The following is a 27,689-nucleotide window of genomic DNA, read 5'->3' on the forward strand; positions in this document are numbered from 1 at the left end:
ATGATTGCTTTTAATATTTATCATATTCGATTTTATCGACGAGTATCGTTAAAAACCAGTGTTGTGGGTTCTAACTGTTGCGCAAATGCCGAGATCGATGTGTTGATCTGTGTAGATACTAGGCCAATAAACCGCAAACATATATATATAATGTTTCATTATTTACACGATATATCGTGCATATTATGGTTAAAGTTCTGTTATTTACACGATGTCGTGCATATTGCGATAAATTATCTGTTATTAACACGATATCGTGCATATTGTGATAAATTGTCTGTTATTTACACGATATCGTGCATATTGTGATAAATTGTCTGTTATTTACACGATATCGTGTACATTGTGGAATATGTACTCTTTTTGAACACGATACATGGCCTTCTGCCATGATGATCTGTTTACGTTACGTTACTTTATCTGTGATTGGCTGATTTGTGATTTTTAACCAATCAGATGCTATGTTGCAAACAGGACTGTGAAACGCGAGGAGTCGTTCGGGCGAAGAAGGAAAGCCAACCAATTTGTCATTTTATGGTGAGAATTGTGGAATTAAATATTTTGTCCCCCTTAGCAATTAAGGTTATGGGTAAGCTATAGCAATATGTGCAAGATTCCTCCCGTGGCCTTTGCTATCGCCTCTGTTCTACGATTGATTTGCCAGCAGATCGGCGTGCACTTTTCAACATGGCGGTGCTTTTTTGGAAGAATTTATTTTCAATTTGATAATTTTACCGCGGTTTGAAATTTGTTTCCTTATTCCTGGAATTTGCATTTACACAGCGATAATATCTACAAGAAAAGTGTTTTCAAAACAGCAGTCGCCTGCAGCATGGGGAACACATCAGATCTTACAGCAACGTCTCCTAATTTCGTGTGTTGAGAGATTGTTCAGATAAATTTTGAGGGAGAAAACTTTATTTGAGGTTTGTTTATTACATATACCTACAATTTAACCTTTAACCTTTGATTAAAGGTGTACCTGCTAAAGTGAATTTGGGCGTGAAGCCTTCGAATATGGAGTATGATGATTATGCAAATTTATGGTGTCAATCTGCAGAAGGGAGCTAGACCACATCAAGTTCGAAGAGTTGACGTAAACTCATTTTGGACAAATGGTTTATGTAAGGAAACTTGCAGACTTGTAATTGTCTTGTAGTTGTCTCACCATTCTGACACCATGTTGAAGTTGGTGGTTGTTATTAGCAATGAACAAGGAGATCCTTACAGTGGTATATTGATGTCAACTCTTTTATTTATGTAGAAATTGGCATTTACAGATCTATTCAGAAATAGTGAACACAAATAAAGGACGTTCGCATCCATACACTAACAATGTAGAGTTACCTGAAACATTCTGATAGACCTTGAGATACTTTCAAAGTTAGCACAATCAGTCAAACAAACTTTGATGAAGGCTACTTCCAATTTGCATGCCTGAATATAGAATGCTACATTGAAACATTTGCACTTACCATTTATAGTAAGTACTTCAGGACCTCAGCACTAAGGTTTTTTTTAATTCTAATCACAAACTACTTCTACTTGGTGTGGGTGATAATTTTCAAACTGCTGATAACAACGACTGACCAATTGGACAGTGATCCCGCTTAGTATGCAATGCATGCACTGAAGGATGTCATTTTAATGAATTGATGTAATAATTTTTTGTCTTCTGGCTTCACACAGAAATTTTTTAAATATTCATATGGGCTTGAAATAATGTGTAATCATTATATATCATGTACAGTTAATAACAACATTCCAAGAGCATCTTTCAAAACATTTTATACAAGAAGACGTATCTATTTCAGTACAAAAGTTCAATTGTAATTTAATATGGTCCATGGTACATTTGATATACAAAAGTGATTTTGATATTTATCATTACATGAATTTTTCTAGCATTCTTAATCCTGTTATTTGCTTTCGTCCACAGTTGATCTTCTCTCATGTTAGCTGTTAACCCGTCATTCTTATATAAGCATGATGGATATCTCCAGACTGTTTTTTGTTTTTTTTACAAATTTTATATTTTTACATGTCTATGCACAGCATACATGGACTTTGAACTTTGTTAATTTCAAGCATTTATGTATGAGCATGAGAAGTCGGGAATGGGTCAAATTTTAGTGCACAGGTCAGATGACCTTTGTGTACATTAACACAATGTTATAGGTAATAATTGTCTCTATTCATTCATTAGTTTTAATGTGTATGTTTTTGTTAGTTGTGTTATGATACAGCTATACGGTATTGTATTGCAAAACAATGCCCACTGTACAATACATCTATTCACGACCTCTGTACATTACAAGTTATATTGGTGTAAAAACACATGAATAGTAACCATGGTAACAAGAATTGTTCAACAAACAGCTTACTCGGAATCTCTAGAATATTACAGTTGGCTATCAATAGCATAACATTTACATTGCCTCTAGTCTATGTAATTCTGCCCTGTCATATCCCTTCTTTGATCTCTAAATATATTGCACACATACGGCCATAGTATCATAATACATATTGTCTAGCAATCCTGCCGTATCATTACACCTTGTGTTTGTGTGCTAACATGTGCGTGTTACAAATAGTTGTCGTAGAACACTCAGATGTCTTTGCCATGTTTTGCTGTAAGGCATTGATCCACCATCAAGTTCAAATTGAAATTCGAAATGATCATATGCTGAAATGGTTCATTTAATGTAATATAGTATTAAGAGGCATATAAAACCTGTATGTGTCACAGCAGCATATACGACAGTCATCGGAAACTACTGTGATGAAATTTCTTTGTGCAATTGATCTAAGTGATGTTCAGTAGTTTTATGAACAGAAATGTAGCATGTCAACAGTCTTCAATAATGTGGACCAGTAATAATGATTGTATGCTTTGTGTTTAGCCGACATTTGTCCATAGCAGTTGCAGCATTATCCTCGATGCCAAGAAGCCCTTACCGACGCCGGAGGAGCAGCAGTAGCTCCTCCTCCAACTCATCAAACAGCAAATCCCGGAGCCGGAATAAGCGCAACAGGTCCCGCAGCAAAAGCCCTCGACATCACAGAGGACATACTTCTCGAGGTCAAAGATCCAAGAGTAGAGAGTCCAGTCGCCAACGTAAAAATTCAGTTAGTCCAGTGCCAGAGAGACCTATATCTAGTGATGACCCCAAGTATTTGAATGCAAGGATCTTTGTTGGACATCTGCCATCTGACAGAATAACTAGAGAAGAATTAGAGAAACATTTTCTTCCATATGGGAATATTCTTGGTGAGATGATTTGGAAAGTAACATCAATGTAATACTACATTTATCTATTGATCAATGTTTCTCTTTTGACATGTTCAGTCGTGTTTCTTTTTCAAATTCATGCTGGAAAGTAGGATTGAAGTTTAACATTTTTGATAGACAAATAAATTGACATATGTGAGTGAGTGAGTGAGTTTGGTTTTATGCCGCTTTTAGCAATATTCCAGCAATATCATGGCGGACTTATTTAAGATTTGCTGGATATGATGTTGAGTATTGTTGACTTATTTAAGTTATTATGTAGATACAAAGTTGATATTATGTGATGTATGAACTTTGTATTTACTTGTGGAAGTTATGAATGATGCATGTGAGCTCAAGTCACACCACATGGAGTTTTTATAACAGATCTTCAATCACCAATGTCCATTTTCAGATGCATCTGTGCATCCAAGGGGTTATGGATTTGTCCAATTTGTAAACGAAGCCGATGCCAGAAATGCTGTTGAAAAAGAGCAGAGATCATTAATTAAAGGGTCCTTAGTCGGTAGGTGATGTTTCTCTATGTCTGTCTCTGATGTTGCTATGCATCTCATCGCCTTCATTTGCAATAACTATAAAATTAGGAATATTGGCATTTTATTTTCAAAAGAAATTCTCTAAATTTGCTAAAGCTTTTGTAGAAATCTATTAATACCACAAAATAGAGGATTAGCATGCATGAAGAATATTTTGCAGAGGTTTTAATGCTTAAACAATAATGTGAACCATTCTCTGATTTAACTTTTGTGGACAGCATTGGTTGATCATTATCTACATTATTATGTTTCTGTGCGTCATCATGGTAATGCATATATTTATTTCAGATATATGTGTTGTTTAAAAGGTGACATGGAATGTCCAATGTATTGCAATAATAACGTAAAATAATATGTTCTTGAAAACATTAATAACAGTGACCACAATAGCCTCCGTCATGAAAGAGCAGTCATTGACCATGTCTCGATGTATTATCTTTACAATAAAAAAAAGTACCAAAAAAATTTGTTGTTGGTTTATTCCTTACACTTTGTTTTTAAACAATCACTGATAATTGCCTTTGTAAAAAAAAAAATACTTACACCTGTGCGTCGGTGTATGCTGTTGTATGTGAGAATGTGTGTATGTGTGTGGGCATGCATTAGTGCGTTTGTATATCACGGCGAGAGTGTGGACTTGCATGGAATGTTGCTTTTCTGATTTATCAGTAAACGACCAAACAGGATTTACACATATTGCGCTTAAGAATATGAGGAAATTTTGTTTTTTGCAAGAAGATTTTTGAGGTAAGCCACAAGATTGCCGTTCTTTGAATTCTTTCTCTCTTATGTTACATATGTTTTACTGCAACATGCTTATTGCATTTACTTCTTGTTCTTGACAGAAAAAAGAGCTGTGTGAGGTCTTGCTGAAGAAGTTGTTCCAACTGGTTGTGTGGCTAATCCCATAACACAGCTCCCACATGACCACGGAAGTAATTATGTCACGTATCATCACATTACTGCTGTCACTCAGAGACCCCCTCCGTGGTCTAGTGGTAGAGCGTCTGCCCGGAGAGCGGAAAGCCAGGGGTTCAATCCCCGACCGCATCATGTTAAAAGATGGTACTTGTTACCCTGTCTGGCGCTCTGCATTAAGGAGCTACAACAAGGACTGGTCGGCTCGGAGTCAGTATACTGTGTCATATTTGTCATGGTAAGTATCAGGCGTATTGTTCCAATTTGCCATTTGAATTCACTTTGTGGATCCTTTTTTCGTGTCATGCGTTTGTATTCTTTTTAATGCAGACCGTCTCCGTGATCTAGTGGTAGGGCATCCGCCCAAGAGCGAAAGGTCCTGGGTTCAATCCCCTGACGAATCATACCAAAAGATGGTACTTGTTGTTACCTAGCCTGGCGCTCTGCATTAAGGGGTTGAAACAAGGACTGGTCGGCTCAGAGTCGGTATACTGAGTCTGAGTGGGGTATTCATGTTAAACTGCTGCATGGTATCTCAGTTGGCTAGCACTATGAAATCAGCATTAGTCGGTACTTACACACAAAAAACGAAAACAAAATGTTCATGATCCAGCAGACCCTGGCCGGGGTGTGAATAAACGAGACACTAAGGCTGCCCCCATTCCAACGGACCAGATGCTGAAGGATCTGGTGTCAGAATAGGACGGAAAATATGCGAAATTATCTCTATCATCAGCGTTGAAGATTCCTGGGTTGAAGAAGGACAATTTCCCCATCCATGCTTTGGAGGTGGTGGACATACCACACACCTGGGATGGGATGACCTCGCAGACAAAAGTGCGCCGAAACACGATCTCCTTTTGGTTTCGTGCTGTCATCAGGCTTATGAGTCTACCAGATTGGATCCCCCAGATCCTTACAACCCTGCACGGGATCATAGTGGTTGCTGGACACACAATTGGCTTTTATACAACAGAGGTCCAACATTTTCCTCAAGTCCTTGGCAGCGCTTGGCCTTATGGTGAGGGTTCTGTGAAAGTTCCTTCCAATTCTCCCTGTCTACGTCTACTCAAAGAATTACTTTTCTGTGGCTTCTGGTAGACATGATCTGCACCAAAAGTTGAAGATCATATCAAATTCACGACCAATTTGACATTTGACTGAATTGCTTTTGCCACCAGGTACCCACCACAGGATCCTTGTTCACAAGTGAAGACCAGATGTCACACTTATCGTGGTGATCAACTTGCCCTTACACCGGCCACGTCACCCATTCTACACAGAACTTGGAAACACCTCTTGTCTGTCAACCACACAGTTCACAGGGGATTGTCCGTGTGTGGAGCTTGAACCTTGTCTCCAACAAAATGCGGGATTCCAGATTACTGCACAGGGTTATTTACATGTCACATGTCAAGAATTCTCTGACTGTACACCTCTCAAACCGGAATTAGGTAAACTGTTTTGTCGAAGCCTCTGCTTTCGGTTGAGGGGCAGGTTTATGTCGTCCACATGGGATTTGGCATTGGTTCGCTGACACTTTTCCATGTATCGTCAAAGCACGATTTTTCAACTTTACAGTCTTCTAGACAGGCGAATCTCTGCTACCCGCTATTCAACTGCCACTGACACTTTGTCAGTGGCAAGTGCTCCTGGGATTGCTCACATCAGCCCAGAATGTGACAAGCTGAGGTCAACTACATTTGCGTCCAATCTAACAGTTCCTGGAGCCTAACATAAGAGGTCAAGACCCTTGGCCTATCTGTTGCTCAACCACCTCACCTCCGGAGTCTTTTCAGCTGGTGGATGGTAGAGTCGAACGTTTTAGGAAGTGTCTCCTTAACAGAGTTATCTCCCAACATACCACGTGTGCATAGACTCCTCAACAGGATGAGTAGCACAAATAGAGGACCATACAACCTGAGGGGACACGTGGCCATCAACAACTTGGCAGGAGCACCTCTGGTACACTCAACTCTCCATCTCACGGTGGTCTGGTGCCATCGCCATCAGGGGATGACTCACTCTCACTCTATTCTTTGCATCTTGTAGATCGCGTATGGCAGCAATCCTGGCCAGACAGTGTAGCCCATCATTGCCCTTGTCACCACTGATTGCACCTGTTGTCTCTCCGATTCCAGACCCACAGGAAGGGCTAAGAGCGTACGCTTTTCTGCTACCAGTACTTCTTCCCAGGGTGATACAGAAGATCCTTACCAGGGTGATGTACAAGATCAGGGCAATCAGGAGCCTTACTCTCATTGTGATTGTGCCTTGGTGACCTGCGAGAGGGTGGTTTGTAGATCTCAGAAGTCTTGCAGGAAGCCTTTCACTACCTCATCCAACTGCACAGCAGGTCGCCACATCCAACGCCATGCAGGTTTCGACTAGCACCTGACTCTTCTAGGCACAAGAAGCTATTCAGCATGGGCAGTTAAGACCATTGCTATGGCACATTTAACATCGACCCGAGGCCTTTATGATGACAGGTGGCATTCCTACGGAACCTTTTGTAAAGGAAAGGATCAGTTGGTACATCAGTTTCAAGACTTTAGCACACACTAATTTCTCTTGATGCTTTTTACCAGGATGTCCACATACTCTTGTACCATCCATGGACAGGATTGACTAAAGCAGTTACAGATCTATGCAAGTGATGTGCTCAACGACTGCAGTGAACTACTGGAGAGTTTGTCAAAGAGGACTGCATCTGAATGTATGCCCTGTGTCCGATAAAAATGCATTAAAGAGTAATGCAGGATAAGTGAAAAAATCTAGTAAAGTCAAGAAATATTTTTTTATATTTGTATACTTATCCTGCATTACTTCTTCTAAAGTGGGCCACCTGTCGCAGAACTGCCTCCCCACGATGTCTTCAGATGTTACGATCTAGCAGTAATGTGATGATACTTGACGTCATCACTTCCGTTGTCACATGGGAGCTGCGTGATGGGATTAGCCTCAAAACCAGTTGGAACAACTTCTTGTTCAGCAAGACCTCACACAGCCCTCCTTTCTGTCAAGAACAAGCAGTAAATGCATTAAGGAGTTATACAGTATGAGCATACAAATGTTAACAAATATCTAGATATGCTAGATTTAGAATATCAGATACCTATTTTTCCAGAAATAAACATAATTATGTCAAAAAGATCCATAACTCATTGATTCTTTGGGGCTTTTTTTAGCTCACCAGGACCACAGGTCGACGTGATCCTTTGGCATGGCATGTTGTCTGTCTTGGCTACAACCAAGTAGTCAGCAGCTGGATAACTAGATTTTTGGGGGAAAAACAACTAGTACCTCGATAGTTTCATTAGTCTCACAATAACATGGTATGATCAGATATCAGAGCTCACTACTGCTACGAAAACATCTGAGGACATCCCATTAGTGATCATTACAGGTTGAGTCAGAATGAGGGGAGGGACGGAGGGGATGTAATGCATTCGGAATATGTGCGAAATACCTCCCTGCCCAGTAATGGCTCTCTGCATCTTTTTCAGTGGATTTTATGTTATGATTAGTTGAGTATTAAGAAAAAACAGAATGTCATTACAAGGGCTTTGGGCCAGTAGCTCAAACTGAAGCGTATATATAACATTTGGCTCACTTTCAATGTGCCTTGTGAGCAACAGTGCCAAGGCACTATTTATAACACGTTTTAATGATGATTGTTATGAGGTTGCTCTTTTAATTAGGTCTACGCATGCTATAGATTAATATTCAAAATAGTCAAATATCAAGGTTATTTGTTCCAAAAAGCTTGTTTAGAGATGCAGTAATGTACTACAAATTATGATAAAGTACACAAAAAAATAAAGCATTATATGGAACATCTTCCCGAGTCAAGACAGTTAACTGATTTTAACAGTCCAGTGCTGGAATTATGGAGCTAAATTTTGTCTGGACTAAAGAGGCCTGTAACGAAATAGACATCTGATACATAAACTGCCATTCGGATTTCGGTCGATTGCATTATTTCCGAATCACATCTTTTAAAAAAAAATTTAATCAAGGTCCTCACATAATTTGATGCACTTCATTAGGTAAGACCAGTTTTATTACACTATAGATCATTATTGTGACTCGGATCGTCTTGACTGGGTGTCATTAATTTGTTTTTAAGCAAATGCAAGTAATATGATATGCAGATTCTGATTGGTCAATAATTACATAGAATTGATATTATTCATAATAGGCACTGGTGACACTACGATTGAGCCCAGAAATTCCAGCCTAGTTGGGCAAGGGTCGAAACTGGACTTTTAAGGGTAAACTTCCTTGCCTCGGGAAGATGAATATAGAAAAATTAATTTCATTCATCTCATTTGTAAAATATGGAATCATTAAAACAATTGATATGGAAAACTACAACGGAAATAACTAGCCTATATTTGTTGAGAAATTATGGCCTTAATATTACTTGTTACATACAGATTTTATTGCATAACTAGATAAAAAAAGGTACTGATATGTGTCCACAGATTTCCCACTTCGCAGATTTGAGGACAGTGTTTATACCAGTATTTTATTGATTCTCATTTGCCCACAACATGGTAATTCTCAGTGCGCATTACACAGCCGATATTATCAATAATATTGGAATGAATTGTGAATGTTAAATGTCTGAGATGAGAAATGGTCACAACAAATTCACATCATCATAGTACACACAGGTGATTAGCAGACTACGCAGAAATCAGAAATCTTGAAAAAAAACAGTGCCATAGGAAATTCAACTGTTTTTGTTTCCACATAGACGACAAGCTCTTTGTAATCAGAGTCATCCTTATTTTTAATGAGAATTTTGCCAAATATATGAAAGACTGTTCTACATTAGACACGTTTTATGCTTTGTCAAGCTACATGTTTATTCTTTGGTATCGCTCTTGCTTGAATACTATACCTACCGCTAAATACTTTCGAAGAAAATAAAAAGTGCTGGAATTTCTCAATACCTTCTTGTACGTTCACGTCTTTGTTTAATCCTTACCATTACATCCAAGTAGTTTGAATATTGCATAATATACATGTTTTTAGTATGATAAGGGGAAAACATAATTGTATGGTTCCTTTTTACACATAGAAAGAAAAATGTGTCACTGTTAAACTTATCAGGTTGCGAGTGAAAGTTGACCGGCTTTGATAACTGAAACCTTGCAGTTATTTTCCCTTATCATTTTGTTTGAGAGAAATTAATGACTAATTGCAATGTTTCAGACGTGAAGATGGCAGCAGAGGGCCGGAGAGAACGTGTCATGGTTAGGGAGCGCAGGCGTTCTCCACCCCCATTTGCAGATCATCCAGCAAGGTGAGTGTTAGGGTCATGTACTGCAGGGGTCTATTAACAATGTGGTACTACGTATACAGGGAACAAACTGCTGAAACGTGTCATAATAACGTGCATGCAATTTGATTATCAAAGATCTCAGGACATCCCATTACAGGTCACAGAAAGCCCTTTCATTTAGCCAATAAGAGCATTGTTTACCAGATAGGGAAAAATAGGCAGTCGGAATATGTTTTCTAATCATGCCACCTCGAAAAGGTTAGCACAGTATTCCAGACGACAGTATTCCTCTCTTCAGGGGGATAAACATTTAAAACAGAAGACTGTGAGAAGTACTGCCATACAGTCTCGGCTATCTATCAGATAACCAAGAATGCATTTTTTGTTCAATTTTCAAACTTGGAATTGAGAACTTTGTCAAAATAATTTTTTAGGTAGTCATTTCATTGGTTGGTCATATTTCGCGAAAAGTCGTTCTTACTTTACCTATAATGGGATGTCCTCAGATCTTTGTTTAGCGTCCAGAAACTGATGATTATGGGTCCAAATCCCCCTTGACCCCGATTAGGTTTCTAGGTTTCTCAGCACCATACCCGTGTTCGTGGGTTTCACTGAAGTGGTAAACGTCTGAGACCTGCATCACTTCGGGCTTTCCTCCCACATTAGGCTGACATGCTGTGATATAACTGGAATAACGTTAAAAGCGGTGTTTAACCCAACTGACTGACTGACTGACTCACTCACTTTTATTAGCGAAAGCAGAAACTAGGATCTTATTTTAATGAGACTGGCATGATCTGTGAACACTGAGTCTGAACGTGAGCCGCCCTCACCAACCAGTATTGCAGAAGTTGGTTGCCAAGTGTTGCAACAGCAAATTAAATTATTTCAGTTATTTCAGTGTAAAATATGTTTCATTGATGCAAGATGTACATATCACAAGACAGGAATTTAAGACAACTATGTTGTGACGAGCTTTCTGTAAGCTTTGATTTCCCAAATAATTATTTGGTCTCTATATACAGTTTGCCCTCATAATAAGGACAGATAGACACAGCATTATTGGTTATTATGTTTGGTACATATCATCCTCAATGTGGGCCTTAGATTGATCCTTCTGTGAAGGTCAGGGACATTGGAACAGTTACTTCAGTGTTGGTATGACGTGTTTGTAAGAGCAAGCAAATTCAGGTTCATGTTCATTTAGACACAAAATGCATATCACTTTCTTATTGAGGTAGCTTGGGACATGTGACTTTCTGTTTTAAAGATGTATTGCATTGGACATGTTTCTCAGCTAAGGATAAAACACTCCTCAGTTTTGGTTGAAAATGTAAAACCTTCAGATGGGGCTTTTCCCTTGCTCGCAGTTTTACATTTGATCAACTGAGGAGGGGTGTTTTATCCAACTTCTGGAACCATCTAAATACAAGAAATACCAGAACAATAAGAACAATAAGAAAACATTGGGATACCTAAGGTGAAACAATACAGTTAAATCAAGGCCTGTGAGAGAAAGACCATGTCATGACTTGTAAAATTGAACAGCCTTTCATCACCCATCTTCCCGAGGCAAGGGCGTTAACAGACTATTAAAATCCAGTTTCCACCCTTACAGAACTGGGCTGGAATTCTGGAGTCACATTTTAGCTGGACTAATGAGTCTGCATAATCCAATCAAAATTGCGTAATGAACTAGACATCCTGTTCGTAAACAACATAGATTTCAACCTGCTGATTTCGTTCGACTACAGGATTTGAAAAGCATGTGTTCCGTCAACTAGGCTTGACCGATATTTTGCAATTCGTCTCATGTTATTAATCAAGGTGGTCAAGTGAGTTGATGCACGTAGCAGGGTAAAGTCTGTTTTATTACAATAGTGATGATTATCGATTATGCACACACTGGTAGTCCAACGGTAGTTAAATATTGTATTTCAGTATTTACTTCATCAAGGAAAACATTTATGTAGGGAGGCCCTTTTCCAGGTTGATGGTACACTACTGTTTATTTGGTTACATACTAGTAAGAAGAACAACAACAAAAACACACAAAAAACACTGCCCACCTGCACTATATTTTCAAGTGTCATTGACTGAGAACCAATTCTTTTATTTTTTTAAGCCTGACTTACTTAACTTTAAGGTAGCTCTTGGCAGACAACTTTCTGGTTTTAAGATTCTACTGCATCATCTGCATTGCTTATATAGTGCATGTTTTGTTTACAGGGTTAAAAAAGCCTTGAATTTTAAGGTCCTTCTTGAAAAGCCTTGAGTTTTTAGCGTCAACCTTGAAAAGCCTTGAATAACACCAATTAGCTTGAAAAGCCTTGAATCGGTACAAATTGACATATACTTGTAAATAAAAGTATTAAAGCACACAAAAATATGTACCAAAGATGTGTACGTGAGATTTAACACAGTGATAGAGTTGTGTGCCATAGACACTGAAGAATTCACGACAGACTTAATTTATTTTTATTCCCCCCAGCATATAATGGTGGTGCCTTCTGCTATTGACCAATTTTTGGCATTTTTATTTTTCTCAATTTCCATGGAAACAGTTTGGACTGAGACTCAAAAGGGGGTGGTGGATTTCGTTTCCAGAGCACAACTTGAAAACCGTGAAAGACTTTTCAACCAAACCTGGTACATGTATTAATCAAAGGCTGAAGTGGTGCCTATTGCTATTTAGGAAACTTTCAAAATTTTTAGTTCCGATTCCATTGAATAAAGGTTATAAGTAAATGAAACAGAGGTAGGTTTCGTTTCTAGAAAACTATTCAACATTTTTCATCCAATTTGAAATGGTGCCTTTTGCTATTGAGAAAATTAAAAAACAAAAACAAAACCAGTTTCCATGGTGACAAATTTGGCTCTGTTCATAGTGGCGTGTTTGTCAGGACGATATCTCTAAAGCTAATAGGTATTCTTTTATGACACTTTGCACACACAAAGACGAGGTTGTCAAATGGTGCCTTTTGCTACTTTGGGGTGTTTAGAATTTGTTTTTTCCATTTCCATGGCAATGAGTTTGACTTGGACTTGTTCATATTGGTCTGTACCCGACAGAGAAATACACAATTCCAGATCCCCATGGAATTGTTTTGATAGCTCAATCAGACAAATGATGTCGTTAGACTGGAAATGCATTTAGGTTTTCTTGATTTACTGGTAATTCAAGATAGTTTATGTATATTTAGGTGTTTCTTTTGGAAAACTTTAGAAAGGGTTTTGTTGCAAGATAAGTTTTAGGGACTTGGGGAGGGGGGAAGTGGTGAGGTTGCTTTCTTATTTCTACATTGATCTCTGTAGCCATACACTTAACAGTGGTAAAAATTAAGCATGAAAGTAAAGGGGTCCCTTATGTTTAAAAGTTAAGATTTATGGGGTCCCAAAATACCAATACCACAGCAACAAACCTCAAGGGTACCAAACCAGTCATAGATCAAACATTGTATTATTTCAAATCGTGTAAGATAATTGCATGTGTAACTTGTAAGTTGCAAATACATGAATGGAATGGAAGGTAGCAGAAAAGTCTTCATCATATCTGAAACAATTGGAACATATTTTTACTGTGTGTTGTTGGTTTCCCTTTCAGTCTGTCTGATGTTAATTGTCATATCTCCTTACAAGCGATGAAATAAAACAGCTGCAATTATGTTTACAGTTATCCGAGAGAACGTGAACGTGAGCCACTGGTGAGAGGTCCCCCTGTTGCTAGAGATCGATCACCAGTTAGAGACCCCTATGATGACCGATATAGAGACCCGTACAGAGAACCCAGAGACCCAGCAAGGCCACCTCCACCACCAAGGTATGGATCCACAATTCATGTGTGATCAGCAAATGCTGCAGTTTACCTACCATAGAATTTCCGGTGATGTGGCTTGGTAACATGTATGGTCAGTCCTTTAGAACAAATAGAAAAATGTAAATAGGATTCAGTAAGGCATAGATTATGTATGTCATCCAAATTTGAACACTGAGTTGCTGTGTCCCAACCGATGGCACATTGTAATTAATTGGTTTGTGTTATTTTGCTGTTTTTCAGAGTTAAGTTCAGTGAACTAGATCACACCTAACAAACACAAATACTTCAGCGTTATTTGCTTTTGTAAAGAATAGTGATTTATCTGGGATTCCAAGCAAAGTGTCCTTGACAGGCACTTTTTGGGAGAGAAAAAATCCTTATTTTGTACAAAATTGGCATAAGTTGTTTGATAGGCATTACTAAGAAGTTGTATGGTGTTGATTGCAACATCTACATGTGGACTGAAGATAAATTGTCGTATCTTTAAAGTTTGTGATTTTTAAAATTCAGAATTCTACATGTTTAACTTTTCATTCATTACAATAATGCTTCTACCTCCATATTGTTCTTGCTATTAGCGAAATATAGTCCCTTTGACAAGACTATAACATTAAGTATAACTGTAATAACATGAATTGAGAAAAAAGTATTTCCAATTTGGGAATTTGTACTGACATGGCGACTGACATTTTCTGCAGACTTGGTGCCAAATATCAGTCTCTGAGCCGGTCCAGATTAATCCCTGCAAAAAAAGACACTGGCCTCACTCGTTCTTACTTTATTTTTCTCCAAGTAATTAGTGAGTGAATATGGTTTTCGCCCTTTTTAGCAATATTTCAGCAATATTGCAGTGGAAGGACACCAGAAATGGGCTTCTTCACACATTGTACCTGTGTGGGGAATCAAACCAGGGTCTTAGGAAAACTGGTTGTGAGATATAGTGTTTGCTTAAACAGAGTAACAGCTGTCCATTTTTTCAGCCTTTATATTTTGTACTTGAGATCAACATGTTTTAAGTTGTTTGTTTTTTAAATTCAGTGATGTTTTTTTTCCTTATTTATTTCAGTACAATGTAAAGACAGTTGACTATGTATTCCTGTGAAAGATCTTTGCTTTACAAATACATTGACAATATATTCATCATGGTCATCGGTTATTTAACCTTTAGCCTGCTAAATTATTTTCACACTTCTTACCCCTGCCTGCTGGATTAATTTTAGCATAAGGCTCTCTAAAGAGGGTGGGTGATTTCAAACAGTTGGTGCCTCATTAAACAAGGGCCAATTGAAGAAATATTTTGCACATATATTCCTGATAGAAAACTACCATGTTCTACATAAAAATATCCCGATGTTTTCCATCATACCAAGGTTAAGACCAAATTGAACTCAAAATTTGTAAATTTTCTTGAACTTAACTGAATTGTGTTATTGAAGGTGGTTTGCATTTCATGCTAGGAACCTTTTTATATCGTAACATTTGTGCAAATTGATTTCAATAATCATATCTCTGATATATTAATTTTAATAGAGTAAAAATTAGTTGTTTTTTATCAGCAAATAACAGAGCGATGGTAAATTATGAACCATTTCAGTAAATTTATTATCCAAACTTTAAACAGAAAAATTACTTAATTTTCGAGGTCATCATGTCGGTTGCAGAAATACGAACATTCGGGTTAATCTGACGTGTCATGTTATAAAATTTGCAGGAAACAATTAATGACTTATAAATATTCACTAATCCCAATTTCAAACATTTTGGTTGAATATTTACGATATACAATGATAAAAACATGGCGCGCTTCCCTCGACCTATGAATAACTTTTTGCTATTTCAATATCAACAAAGTTTACATTGCCTTTATAAATATGCCTTGGCGAAATGTGACAAGAGAGAAAAAAAGAAAAAAGTTCGTGAATTCTGACAGTGCAAAGCTCACTGGATGTGATGTCACAGACAGGGGTAGTCTCCTGATAATTTTTAGTACCAAAACAATTACAGTAAATTTTGAAATATTTCGTCTATCACTTAAAACGTAAGTCAATATATAGTATCAGTAATCACCATAACTATGAAATAAAAATGTGACTATTATTTAATCCATTTGACCTTGTTTGCTCCCGTGACTCAGAAACGGTAGACGATAAATCAACATGCCACATGCAAGTTTCTCAGTATCTTTTATTAGAACTTTTGTTGATATTTAAGAATCACCATTCAATGTTATGGTGAATAAAAAAGGACATGATTCATATTTCTGTGATGTACACACTGATAAATTTCACTATGATAAGTGTATCCCACGCAATATGTCTATGGATATCGTCGATCAGCAAGATCACCCTCTACAACAAGTGCACGAAAATGGGCTTGACAAAACGTGTTTCAAAATAACATTCCTGTGTTCTGAATATGATTGGATATATATAAGCAATAAAATGCAATATACATTTTTTCGGTGTTTGTTCAAGATTACATTTGGGACAGTTTTCCTTTCATAATACATTCATAGATTCTAGCATGATTTTAGAACAATTTCACGAAGCATTTCTAAATTTGTTCCCTAAATATTATAGATTATAGATTTGTAATTGTATAATTATTTACAGCTGTTTACAGGTTTTAAAATTTTAAGTTTCATAAACTTTTGCATATTTTGCCTCGATGTGTGAGATCCGATACGTGCTTCCGGTTTCAGAACAATAGATAAAATCGCAAGGATCTTGAATGTTTTTGGTAATATGCATTATTTTCTAATGAATGGTTTACCTATAATGTATATAAGTTCAGATTTTGCGTATCATAAAATATTATTAATATTTCGCAGCATTTGTTGACTTTGTTCAACTAAACAAATCGTGAGTTAGGCCACGCCTGCGTTGATGGGTTTGTCAACAACAGGTCAATGTCAGAAAGTTTCTCAAACGAAATCATTTGAGCATGTTGAAAACTCGATAAAAATGAGATTTTTTACAAAGATATATACATCCATGTTTCTAATTATAGAAACTTAAGTCAGATGTAACTGAATGGTTATAATAGTATTACGGGATCACAATGCATGTGGAGTTGTTTGTTTACCGCCGTTGCCATGATCATACAAGTTCCATCCAATCGATGATGTTACGATATAGATTTAATATTGAGCAAGCTCAGCATTTATGCATGTCATACGTAATTTAAATGTTACCCAAAGCCTTTTTGGTAAATAGATATGGCAAGTTTTATTTTGGGGTGTCATTTTGCTATTCGCCGCTTGAATGGGTTCGACATCAGATGCACAGGAACAGACACCTCTGTCAACATTAGCGTGCAGAGCTTTAAGGAACTTGATTAACTTGCACTGCATGCATGTTGACATGAAAACCTAGTTGCACCAGACAAAACCAGGTTGCACCCTGCTCCCATGAATTTATCTGAAGCCATAAAACCTCAGATGACTGATGACTGTGTCATGATTTTTAATACAGTTAGTACTAATTGTTACAATACTTAACTGACAATTGTCAACAGTGGCAACCAATATATAATCCATAACTATGTAGTTGGGTAATCTAGATCTCATAACGTGATACAATATACTTCTTCAGTGATAGGTGAAGCTATAGTACAGTACATAATCTTGAAGTACTCAAGGTTTTGATGACCGTCAAGCCAAAGAAAGTATTTCATGCTTGTTATTATTACTAAGAACACCATGGTGTTTTGCCTCAGGGCAACAATCATGCAGGCATACAAACATGAAGGGTTAGGTCCTCTTCAAGCACATAATACACACGGAATCATGGTCCTGGCATCCGTGATCAAGGGTCCACTATCAACTGTTCAGTTTGAGGTGTCAAGAAATGTTTCGGCAAACAGACATCTCACCTCAATGTAGAAAGTACCAGGTTTGACAACTCTTGATTGGCACAGTAGTTGAATGTTCTGCACAATGTATCACAGATGTCCCCAATTTCTCTTTGGGCAAGGAAGGATGTTTCAACAAAACTCTTGACAGATAGCCGAGCTCTTGTTAATATACGATGCGTTTTATACTGCTACAACACTCATCAATGCTTTTTCTTTCAAGCATTCAGATTGTCATTACAAGCTACAGTGGAGTGTTAACCAGATATTTCCCTTGTGTAGCGTTAAGTATTCTGATGGGTTGTTCAGATGTTGTTGCTATTCGCTACAACTCAAAGTTCCAGTCCTCTGGGTGTCATGTGTCAAGAGCTACACAGGAAGCATAGCTTTACATGTTAGAGTAAAGATGGGACAGATGATATGGTATTATTGATGCGAGTACTCGCTGAGCATAGTCTAATCCAGATGGTTTCCAGCACTGATTACCAATAATGCCTCCAACTGTGGGATAAGTGTTGCAAAATGTTGCAGTGAGGGATCAAGGAAAGATAATTCTGATTGGTAACCAAGAGCAGCAGGTACCCCAGATGTAGGATAGGAACGTTTTAGGTTCTGTGTTATATGATCGGAGTGAAGAAGGAATTTGCTATATGTTGTGTCAAGATAAGTATGCTAAAATCATAAATATACAAATTCATGTAGTATTGTTGTTTTAGTAATACAACACTGAGGGATGATTTTTCCTGTTTCAATATTTCTTATTTACGTTTCATTTGTTGCATGTGCAACCTTGCAGCCTTGCTATTGTATGTCTTCCGTGCTTATTCATTGTCGGTCTTACCATGTTGCTGAACGACAGACGCCAACTTCAGGACTTAGCTCCCTTCCTTACAGATACCTATGGAACACGTTTTTTTAAACTGCTTGTTACTCCAGCTAAAATGACTGAGTGACTCATGCATTGATAACTATATGACATTGAAAACGTAAATCAGGACAACTATTTGAAGTGTTATTGTCGTCTGATCCTTACCCAACTGCGATTAATTAAGGAGTTAAGTGAATTCACTTTTAGCATGGTTTGAATATCACCTGATGTTTTCACCTTATAATCCTTGTTGTGATTTACCATATGGTCAAGAAATTTTACACAATGTCATTTTGAGCAAATAGATTTAAAAATGTGTCACCATATTCTGAAATAGAGACAAACGCAATTATACTAATCACTGCTAATAAAGTTGCTAAACATACTAAATGGTTGCCGATCTGCAGAATCCATGTTGAAGTACCTGCCAATGTTGTCTTGTTCTGCTTGCAGAGAGGCTCGAGACCCTTATTATGATGACCCCTATAGACGACCGCCTCCACCAGACCCCTACTATGACAGATATAGAGATGACCCTTACAGGTGACTCACGATTCCTTCATGCTTAGTCAGCTTGTCCCGCTTGCGTGTTACTTGCCCTTCTGTTGTTAGTCTTTGTTGTTGTGTAATTATCATATTTATACGCAGTGTTGTTTATGTTGCTCATGACAGAAGGTAAGTATTCTCTACTGTCCATATACCAGTGGGGATTCAGGGTTTGAACAGCTCCCCATCAACCTATGCTGAGGCGACTTAATGGATGGTGTGGTCAGACTTGCTGGTTGATTGTGTGTCATCATACCCGACGGCATTGTTACTAATGATATCAATCACTGGGTTGTGTGATCAAGACTCTTATATACATGGGGCAGTCGGGTAGCCTTCTGGTTAAAGCGTTTGCTCATCATGCTGAAGACCCATTTTCGATTCCCGACATGGGTACAATGTGTGAAGCCAATTTCTGGTGTCCCCTACCGTGATATCGCTGGAATATTGCTAAAAGGGGTGTAAAACCAAACTCACTCACACTTACTCTTATGTACAGGCTGCCATCATATGGCTGGAAAATTACTGAGTATGGCATTCAACAACACTTAAGCAAACTACCAGCCATGGGGGTGTACGAATGACCCTGTCTTCTGTGTTGCTGCAATTTACTGTACTGAGTCACATCCCTTAGGCGTATCTTAATTCTATGATTGTGGGTTCAAATCACGTATTAGGCCTTATTATGATACTTGTGTCACTTTGGGCTCGCTTTGATATGAAGGAAATACTGTTCAGTGCCATTGAATCCAACTCTCGTAAACATTTTTAGCTTTAATGTTAATTCCTGTCTAGTTCATTGCAACTTCGATAGCCTCTTGACAACACAAAAACATACTTACACTAAATATGCTATCAAGTGGGAGTGAATGGATGTTGTTCATCTCTGCACGGGTCAGCAATATTTCAGCCATATCAATATGATCACGTCATCCTGTAAATGTTAGTCTTGACCAGGCAGACCAGTGACTGAAAGCATGACCAACGGATTATCATATCTGGGGACCTCCCAATATTCTCACACAAAAAACAAGACACTTCATTTGGTGTTTTGAATCAACTTGTCTTGCTTTCAAATCATCTTTTTGCTCACATTGATTTTGTTTCAGACGTGACCCATATGCTGCCGACCCTTACAGAGATCCATACCGAGACCCCTACTATGACCCTCCACCACAAAGGAAGCCACCGCCAGCACCGGCTGAGTGTGTTGTTGTTATCATGACCAACAAACTCCGGTAGGTTTGTGGTATGCTCCTTCATGCTGTGACCCCTGTTCTTGAAAATATCATGAACTCTTTTCTCAGACAAGTATCTGCATAATGCTACCCCTGCGACACAGGGCCATATGACACAGTTGAACCAATCAACTCAACTTGAAAGGGTGCAGGGGAATCACGCACGTTGAGACGCCCAACGCTAACACCGTATTCGTGCGTGCGTGTGTGGGTGCGTGCGTGTGTGCGTGCATGCATGATTCCACCAACTCGGTGTGAACAGATATTTTCTAAATCCTTTCATGTTCCTAATTAAGGTGCCTGTTTAATTTGCAAAGTAAGACCTGTATTCTTACAATATAGATCTTGTGTATCGATCTGATCATCTTGACTGGGCACAGCCCTTTTTGTTGAAGCAAATACAAGTGATATGGGAGGTGGAATCTGATTGGTCAATAGGAGGAGGGACATAACTGGTAATAGCCACTGGTGGCGCTATGATCGAGACCAGAAAATCCAGCCCTGTTCGGCAAGGGTGGAAACTGGACTTTTGACTGTCTGTTAACTCCCTTGCCTCCGGAAGATATGTCACTTGTGGAAAGTTGACATCCCCAAAAGCTTGTGTCGAGACAATATCTAGATTGGAAGTCAAGGCCATTGAACCAGAAGTGTTTATAACATTGTCATTAAAGTAGCTGGAGGCATGGGACTCTCTGTTTCAAAGTTGTACTGCATTGGAAATATGTGACATCTGCTGATGTGGTCAAGTCAAAATGGTTCATGATACATGTTTCTGATGGGAAAGTTTTGGGGCATTCAATTAAGGAAATGATGAGGAAATGGTTGCTTCTGTTTTTGCATGATCATGCAAACACCTCTCTAGTTTACATCTTCTCTTGATAGAGATTTCAAAATATCTCTTTTGATGTAAATACTGCTACATATTTCAGTACATACTAAATTCTGTATTGTCATGTTTTATGACTTGTTTGTGCAGGATTTTACTAAAATGTTTCTCTATTACTCACAAATGTGTACAGCAGACGCAGAAAAATGTAAAGATTGCGTCCTGTGTGACACACAATAATGTTCATTGTACCTAACTCTTGACAAGAAATGTAACATTCCTGTAATTATTTATAGTACAGGACACTTCGGCATTTCATTACTTTACATTGCTCTCATATTTCTTGTAAGGACCCTTGAAATTAGTATTTGGGGGTGCTCTAGACCCCTAGTTTTGTAGGTCAAGCTGAATCCCTGATATATGTATACAAGAGATAATGATTTGAATTAGTAATAAGAAATCTTTTGTAGGTACATTTGATATTAGTTGACTAAGGCTTCTAAATTAAGCATTAAAGTGAAACGGTCATAGCCCTTATACGAAATGTTTAGGATTTGGGGATCCCTATATTTAAATACTATAGGGGCAAACCTGAAGGACCCTGAGACCCCCTTTATTTCAAATAATATCTTTACAATAAGACAGTTTGAGTTACCTCCCTTACATTGACAACCTTATGTGGCTTCTTGCAGAACATATGGTGAGACCATTGAACGCCAAGTGAAGAGTTTGAACCTAATCACAGATCTGGTCGTGATCCCAGAGGACAGAACACTGTCTCAACAGATCGAGGATATCTCTCATCGTGGAGGCTTGTTTGCCATTGTCATCAACAGTCAGAACGAGCTACATCGCTCTCTCACCCTCAACATTCTGCATGGAAGTCCACAAGGTAAGAGTTTCCTCTGGGTGCCGGTTAGGAAGGTAGTGATTAGGATTTTTATTTGTGATAGTGTGTAACTTGTTGGAGTTCAGGGCAGAATAGCCCCCCAGTACTCAATACTTGTCTTATTTGTTGATTAAATGGTACAATGTGTGGCTTGGCTCAGTGTTCATTCTAGGGCTCAGCATTACAGCATTGTTGTGTCTATTTCAAATATGGCAGGTGGATTATCAAGTACGGCAGTTTGGTGCAAAGTGTCAGAAACAATTAATTTCATATCTAAGACATAACATGTACCTGTAACAAACAGTAGTCTTCAGATTGGAAAGGAGCATTGTGCATGCGACCTGTGATGAAGCGAGCTCCATCCCATTCTGTGACACATACATTAAAAAAAAAGTCTTGCCGTTGTGAGCCTGGTTGTAAAGTGGATGTGGCAATCAACATGTGAAACAGTTTGGTTGTGTCTTTAAAATTTGGGTAAAGTTCCCTACTCGTGACAATCAACATATTAATAGTGGTGTCAAGAGTTTTACCATGATTTCTTTTAAACATTTTTCCTTTCTAAGTCAAGATTACTGTTGATTAATTTTCAAAAGTACATTAATACAAACGTAATGAATGTATGTTACAATTTGTGTCTTTCTTCATATAAGTTCATACTTTTTTTAACAAAAAAGGGGGAATAATGCAAAATTGAATTTCCACACAGAGTTATGGGAATTGAATTGCCACGTGGGCAAGAGGCCACCCTGACTGTTTACAGCACTTTTTAGTTCAAGCAAAATATTGAAATTTACAACCAATGTTACAGCAAGCATATTTTTGTCAATTCCAGTCTAATAGCAGACTTCCATTCCTTATTCTGTGAGTTAGCAAGCTAAACAGGCCTAGCGGTATCAAAGGGCCTTGCGCCATCTCAGACTGACTGTTCATTTCAAGAAAGTTTTTTTGTCTTTGTATCCTTGGCCTTTTTAGAAATAGCCCTACTTTTTGACCACCGATGGCTCCACAGGGCCTTGCTTTACCACACTAGAATGAACACTATCAATTATTTTGCTTTCTGCATTATAAAACAAGACTCATTTGTGGGGTCATCACTGTGTGGCAAGACATGCAGGTCAGATATAATTACAGTAAAAAAGATAACCGCCATGAGTATACTGATTCACATGTGTCCTTCATCAAGTATAAGAATAGCGAAAACATTTTGTTGAAAGAGTTTGTGTGTAATGGTGGTGGGATGTTTGTCACATTGTAGTTTTTGTCATATGCGGTAGCAGATTTCTTCTCATTCATTGTGCTGACAGCTCACCATACTTTTTCATTAATTGAATGGAACATGAACTGTCATGAACTTTTGAAGCAAATGCTTTGAATTTAAAGAAATATAACATGGGAACATGATTGACAAAAATTTAACATTCAAACAAATATGGTTTGGGCAAATGCTCAGTGAATCAATGTAATCTCAACACACCTTTCAGTTGTATTCGACCTACATACTACCAGAATATAGTAATTAAATATTAACATACAAATGAAAGCAAAACTGACACAAGCGCATGAATTTTTGTTAAATTAAATTTAAGAAGTGCAACAGCAATTCTGAAAAGAATGCGATCTTATGGACATAATTTAATGTACCGATATTCTGAATTTGAAAAATTGGATTCTTGTTGTTAAATTGAAACTACTAATTCACCTTAAAACTTCTTTAAAAAGACTTTAACTACTATTCAAAGCAAAATATAACAAACAAAATTAAGCATATGATAGTGGCAAAGCCATGGGTCATACTTTTTGCCTCAAGTTAACCTATTTCCCCCGCTGTATAACAATAAACGACAACATGAAGTCAACACAAATTATACGATTGACCATATGCAATTAAAGAACCAAAACGTATATTTATTTGCCTCTTTGAATCCCGACTTCCAAGTCGTGCATTAAAACTTGATAAAACTCATCGGAAAGACCATATGCGATTTATGATCCAAAATGGTACAATAATGCGGCTCTTTCATTTGGATACTGACATCCAAGTCAGGCATTAAAAATATCCCAATTTTCCAATGCAAAGCATTCACATTAATCCAAAGTGTTTGTGAAAGTCTTCAATTCGCTTGCGTACACATAACACAAACAATACCAATTTAATGAAGATGACCAAAAATGACAATCAGAGCCTAATGACTAATCCTTTTTAAAAAAAAACATGCTGCAAATAATTTTAAGCATGTGGAAGTTAATGAAAATCAAGATTTCAAACAAAAACATGATTTTTCAAGATTTCAAACAAAACATGATTTCACGCGAACTAAAAGATAAACAAAAACTTTTAAAGTTCCAAACAACCGTGGAAACATAATGATGTTCACATTTTGACAGCATATAAAGGTTGCTGATGCTGCTGCAAACTGTTTTAACAGACTCCTATCATGGGCAAGAGAATCCAGACAGCATGAAGATATGTCATGGCTGCCATGGTACTTGTCATGAGGATGAAATATATGACTGGTTTCTTTTGGAATATTATTTTAATGACAGCTCTTTGAATAAATACACTTGCTATTTTAATCTTGGAAGTAATTGCATGTTTGTTATCATTTATGCTGTAACTTTTAACCTTCATTTGCCTTCTATGCACAACAGAACACAGGAATATGCCCGTTGAAGATGCTATGAGCCTTGTTGGCCGCAGTTTTGAGAAATATGTGCAGACGCTGAAGGAGAAAGCTGCTGGTGCAGCGGCCCCTGCTGCTGCTGCTGCTGCTGTTGCCGCTCCTGTAGCAACACCTGCCGCTGGGGCACGGCCACCCCCATTCTTACCCCCTTCCAAAGAGGTGTCTTATTTGCTTAACCTTCTGGCTGACAATCGCCAGCTTACCTTGGAGGAGTTGGATAAGATTATCATGTACTTAAGAGATAGGAGGGACAAGATGATTGAGTCAGAGAGAAGACCAGTGGCAGGAGGAGATGGTGAGTTGGAGTATCCCTTTGCCAATAGACGTAGGGGGGTACTTACAGCTTTTTAGAATTACTCTTTGTTCAACAACAATGTCTTTTTGTACCTGATTTTGTAAGACACAATAAAATTTTAATCATCAGCACACCATGTTACTCTTTACAGTTCTATATACAGTCAGGAGATAAAATATATTATTTCATCATCCTTGCTGTTAGAACATTGATTTGTCAGCACCTGGTGAATAGTTGGTGAATGCTGGGCTGATGATGATCACTAAAGGATTTTAATATTCAGCCGTGTTATTTGTGCATCATTGAATTATCTCAATCCATGGCTGTTCAGCGGGATTATCTTCCAACCTTTTATCATCACTGTATAAGCAAAAAATGTCACAAAACAAAAGTGTCGGTCAGCAAGTAACATTTACTAAAGAGTAGACCTTGGTGTTTTAGTTGGGTACCGTGAACCTGCACCAAGCGCACAACTTCTTCCAGAAGATGGTCTGCTTCAGCAACAACAGCAACAAGAACTTCAGACCAAGATCCTCAGCATTCTCAATGGTAGTGGACAGCCGACTGCAGGAGGGTCAGTTGGAATTCCCCAAACCCACATGTCCAGCCATTGTCAACCTCCTCCTGTAGCCCCAGCCTCAGGCTCTGGCAGTGTTAACACAGCACTTATCAACTTTGACAACCCAAGTGTTCAGAAAGCTCTTGACAACCTGATCCAGAGTGGCCCCAATCTGTTGAGGAACATCAGTGCTGCCTCCAGTACCCAAAGCGCCCAGACAGCTTCAGGCCCTCATATGGCCAGGGACCTGTCTGGCCGACCTGGTCTCCTGAACACCCCTGGCATCCCTCGCCCGAGCTACACCCAACAGGGCATGGCCGCAGCACCCCCTGTTAGAGGAATGCCAGTTGCTCGTCCACGATACTAACGTCACACCACAGCTTCTAAGAATATTCATAAGGTGCAGCCTTCACTGTATATCAACTCATGTCATTGTGTTTTATGTCAATTGAATCATGGTTAATGTCTTGTCATTTTGTCACATTCAATCTTTATTTTGTCTTTTAATGAATCTGTTACGTTTCACATTCAGTATTTTAGCAGGAATGTGATGATATGACATGAATAGTCTGAAAGAGTACATGCTGTATCTGTTACACTTCAATAAAATAATAAGCTTTATCAGTGTTCATATTGTCCCTTTTTGTCTCTTGATCACACCTTGTTACACTTTGCATATCCTAACTATAACCTATAATAAGGAATTTGGGGGAATCTGTCTGAATTTCATTATATGCTGAAGAGATGTATGGTTATGTTTATTGGGAGGGGTTTTAGATTCTTGTCTATTTAGCACAGGGATATATCAAGCATTTGTCAAGTGCCTATTTTGCCCCAAATCGGGAATCACTTTACAGCCCATGTTTCTGAGGCCTTGAACTAAATTCAATGTAAATGTTAAGTAAGTATGAAGTCTTTTTTTATCCTGCAAATTCAGTAAACTACAAATGAGGTTTTCAAAGCCAAAACATAAATAGTTAGTATCATGTGAACCTTAATTTTTATGCTGACACGTTTTGTGGACCTCCAGTCTAGATAAATCCCTGTAGTAGTACTATCCAACAGGAAAATCACTCACCGACAACTAAAGATCTAAACCTACAGCCACCTATTTGTGTGGCATCTAATGTGATTGAAAGTGTAAAATGGTTTCATTTCAAGAAAAGATCACCATCATATAAGATTTGAGATGGAACAAGCAGAATAGATTCCTACAAACCATTTCTTTACTGCCTTCTGCCAAAGCCCCATTCTTTTAGAGATTGTTGAAGGAGAGTAAGTAATCCCTAATTACAAAATCTTTATTTTGAAATAAATGTTATCTTAGAAAAGTACTTGAATTTCATCTCCCCAAAGCTGTATGAACTTTGTGAAGAGTCCATGATTGAATAGGAATGATTAAAAAAAACTGTCCAAGATTAGACAAGCCCAAAATCAGATTTGGTAAAATACAACCTGATGTAATTATGATCTGGGTACCAATGAACATCACACCAAAACATCATTAGAGGTTTTAGAAGGCCTTTGTCTGTAACCTCTTCATCAATTCACCTAAAATGTTTTTGTCAAAAATAATTACTCACATCCAGTATGGCCAGTGAACAGATTACTATTTGTGAGTCAAATCTGAGGGCAAAATATTTTTCTCTATTTATTTTATATTTTAGAAATGCCTATGTTTTTTTGTGGTTGGGTGATGGAGTAGCCATGTCATTCAAGCGTTTGCTTGTCATCCCCATTCAATGTGTGGAAACCATTTCTGGTGTCTTGACCACATATTGCTCGAATATTCCTAAAAGGGGTTTTAAACTATACTTACTCACTGTTGTGATCGGTGCTTTAGCCCTTTGATTCTCAATATCGTTTCAATGTGTTCTTCAGGTCCATTGCTCAAATAATAATGTCAAGTAATACTTTGGTAACTGTTAGACCTTCTATAAACATCAACTTACAACTATAACTAAAAGTCATCACCAAAATATGTTTAACACATGCTGCCTTCCTTCAAATTGAGCAACCTGCCGTGAAACTGATGGAAATAATTTTAGAAGCTGTGTTTGAACCCCAACTTGTGTATTT

At 38.0% G+C, this 27,689-nt stretch overlaps 1 protein-coding gene across 1 annotated transcript; it reads left to right on the forward strand.

Moving 5' to 3' along the window:
• The first annotated feature begins 484 nt into the window (after window positions 1-484).
• Window positions 485-26,218, forward strand: LOC139454229 (nuclear receptor coactivator 5-like). The gene is made up of 10 exons (XM_071235816.1): window positions 485-537; window positions 2,904-3,271; window positions 3,687-3,797; window positions 9,970-10,060; window positions 13,713-13,859; window positions 19,030-19,119; window positions 20,232-20,360; window positions 21,879-22,078; window positions 24,725-25,051; window positions 25,493-26,218. The coding sequence occupies exons 2-10, from the start codon at window positions 2,941-2,943 to the stop codon at window positions 25,975-25,977; spliced, it is 1,911 nt and encodes a 636-aa protein (XP_071091917.1). The 5' UTR covers window positions 485-537; window positions 2,904-2,940; the 3' UTR covers window positions 25,978-26,218.
• Window positions 26,219-27,689: the final 1,471 nt, after the last annotated feature.

This window comes from Haliotis cracherodii, unplaced genomic scaffold (genome assembly GCF_022045235.1).
Source record: "Haliotis cracherodii isolate W230 unplaced genomic scaffold, xgHalCrac1.p SCAF_10, whole genome shotgun sequence".
Lineage (NCBI taxonomy): Eukaryota > Metazoa > Mollusca > Gastropoda > Lepetellida > Haliotidae > Haliotis > Haliotis cracherodii.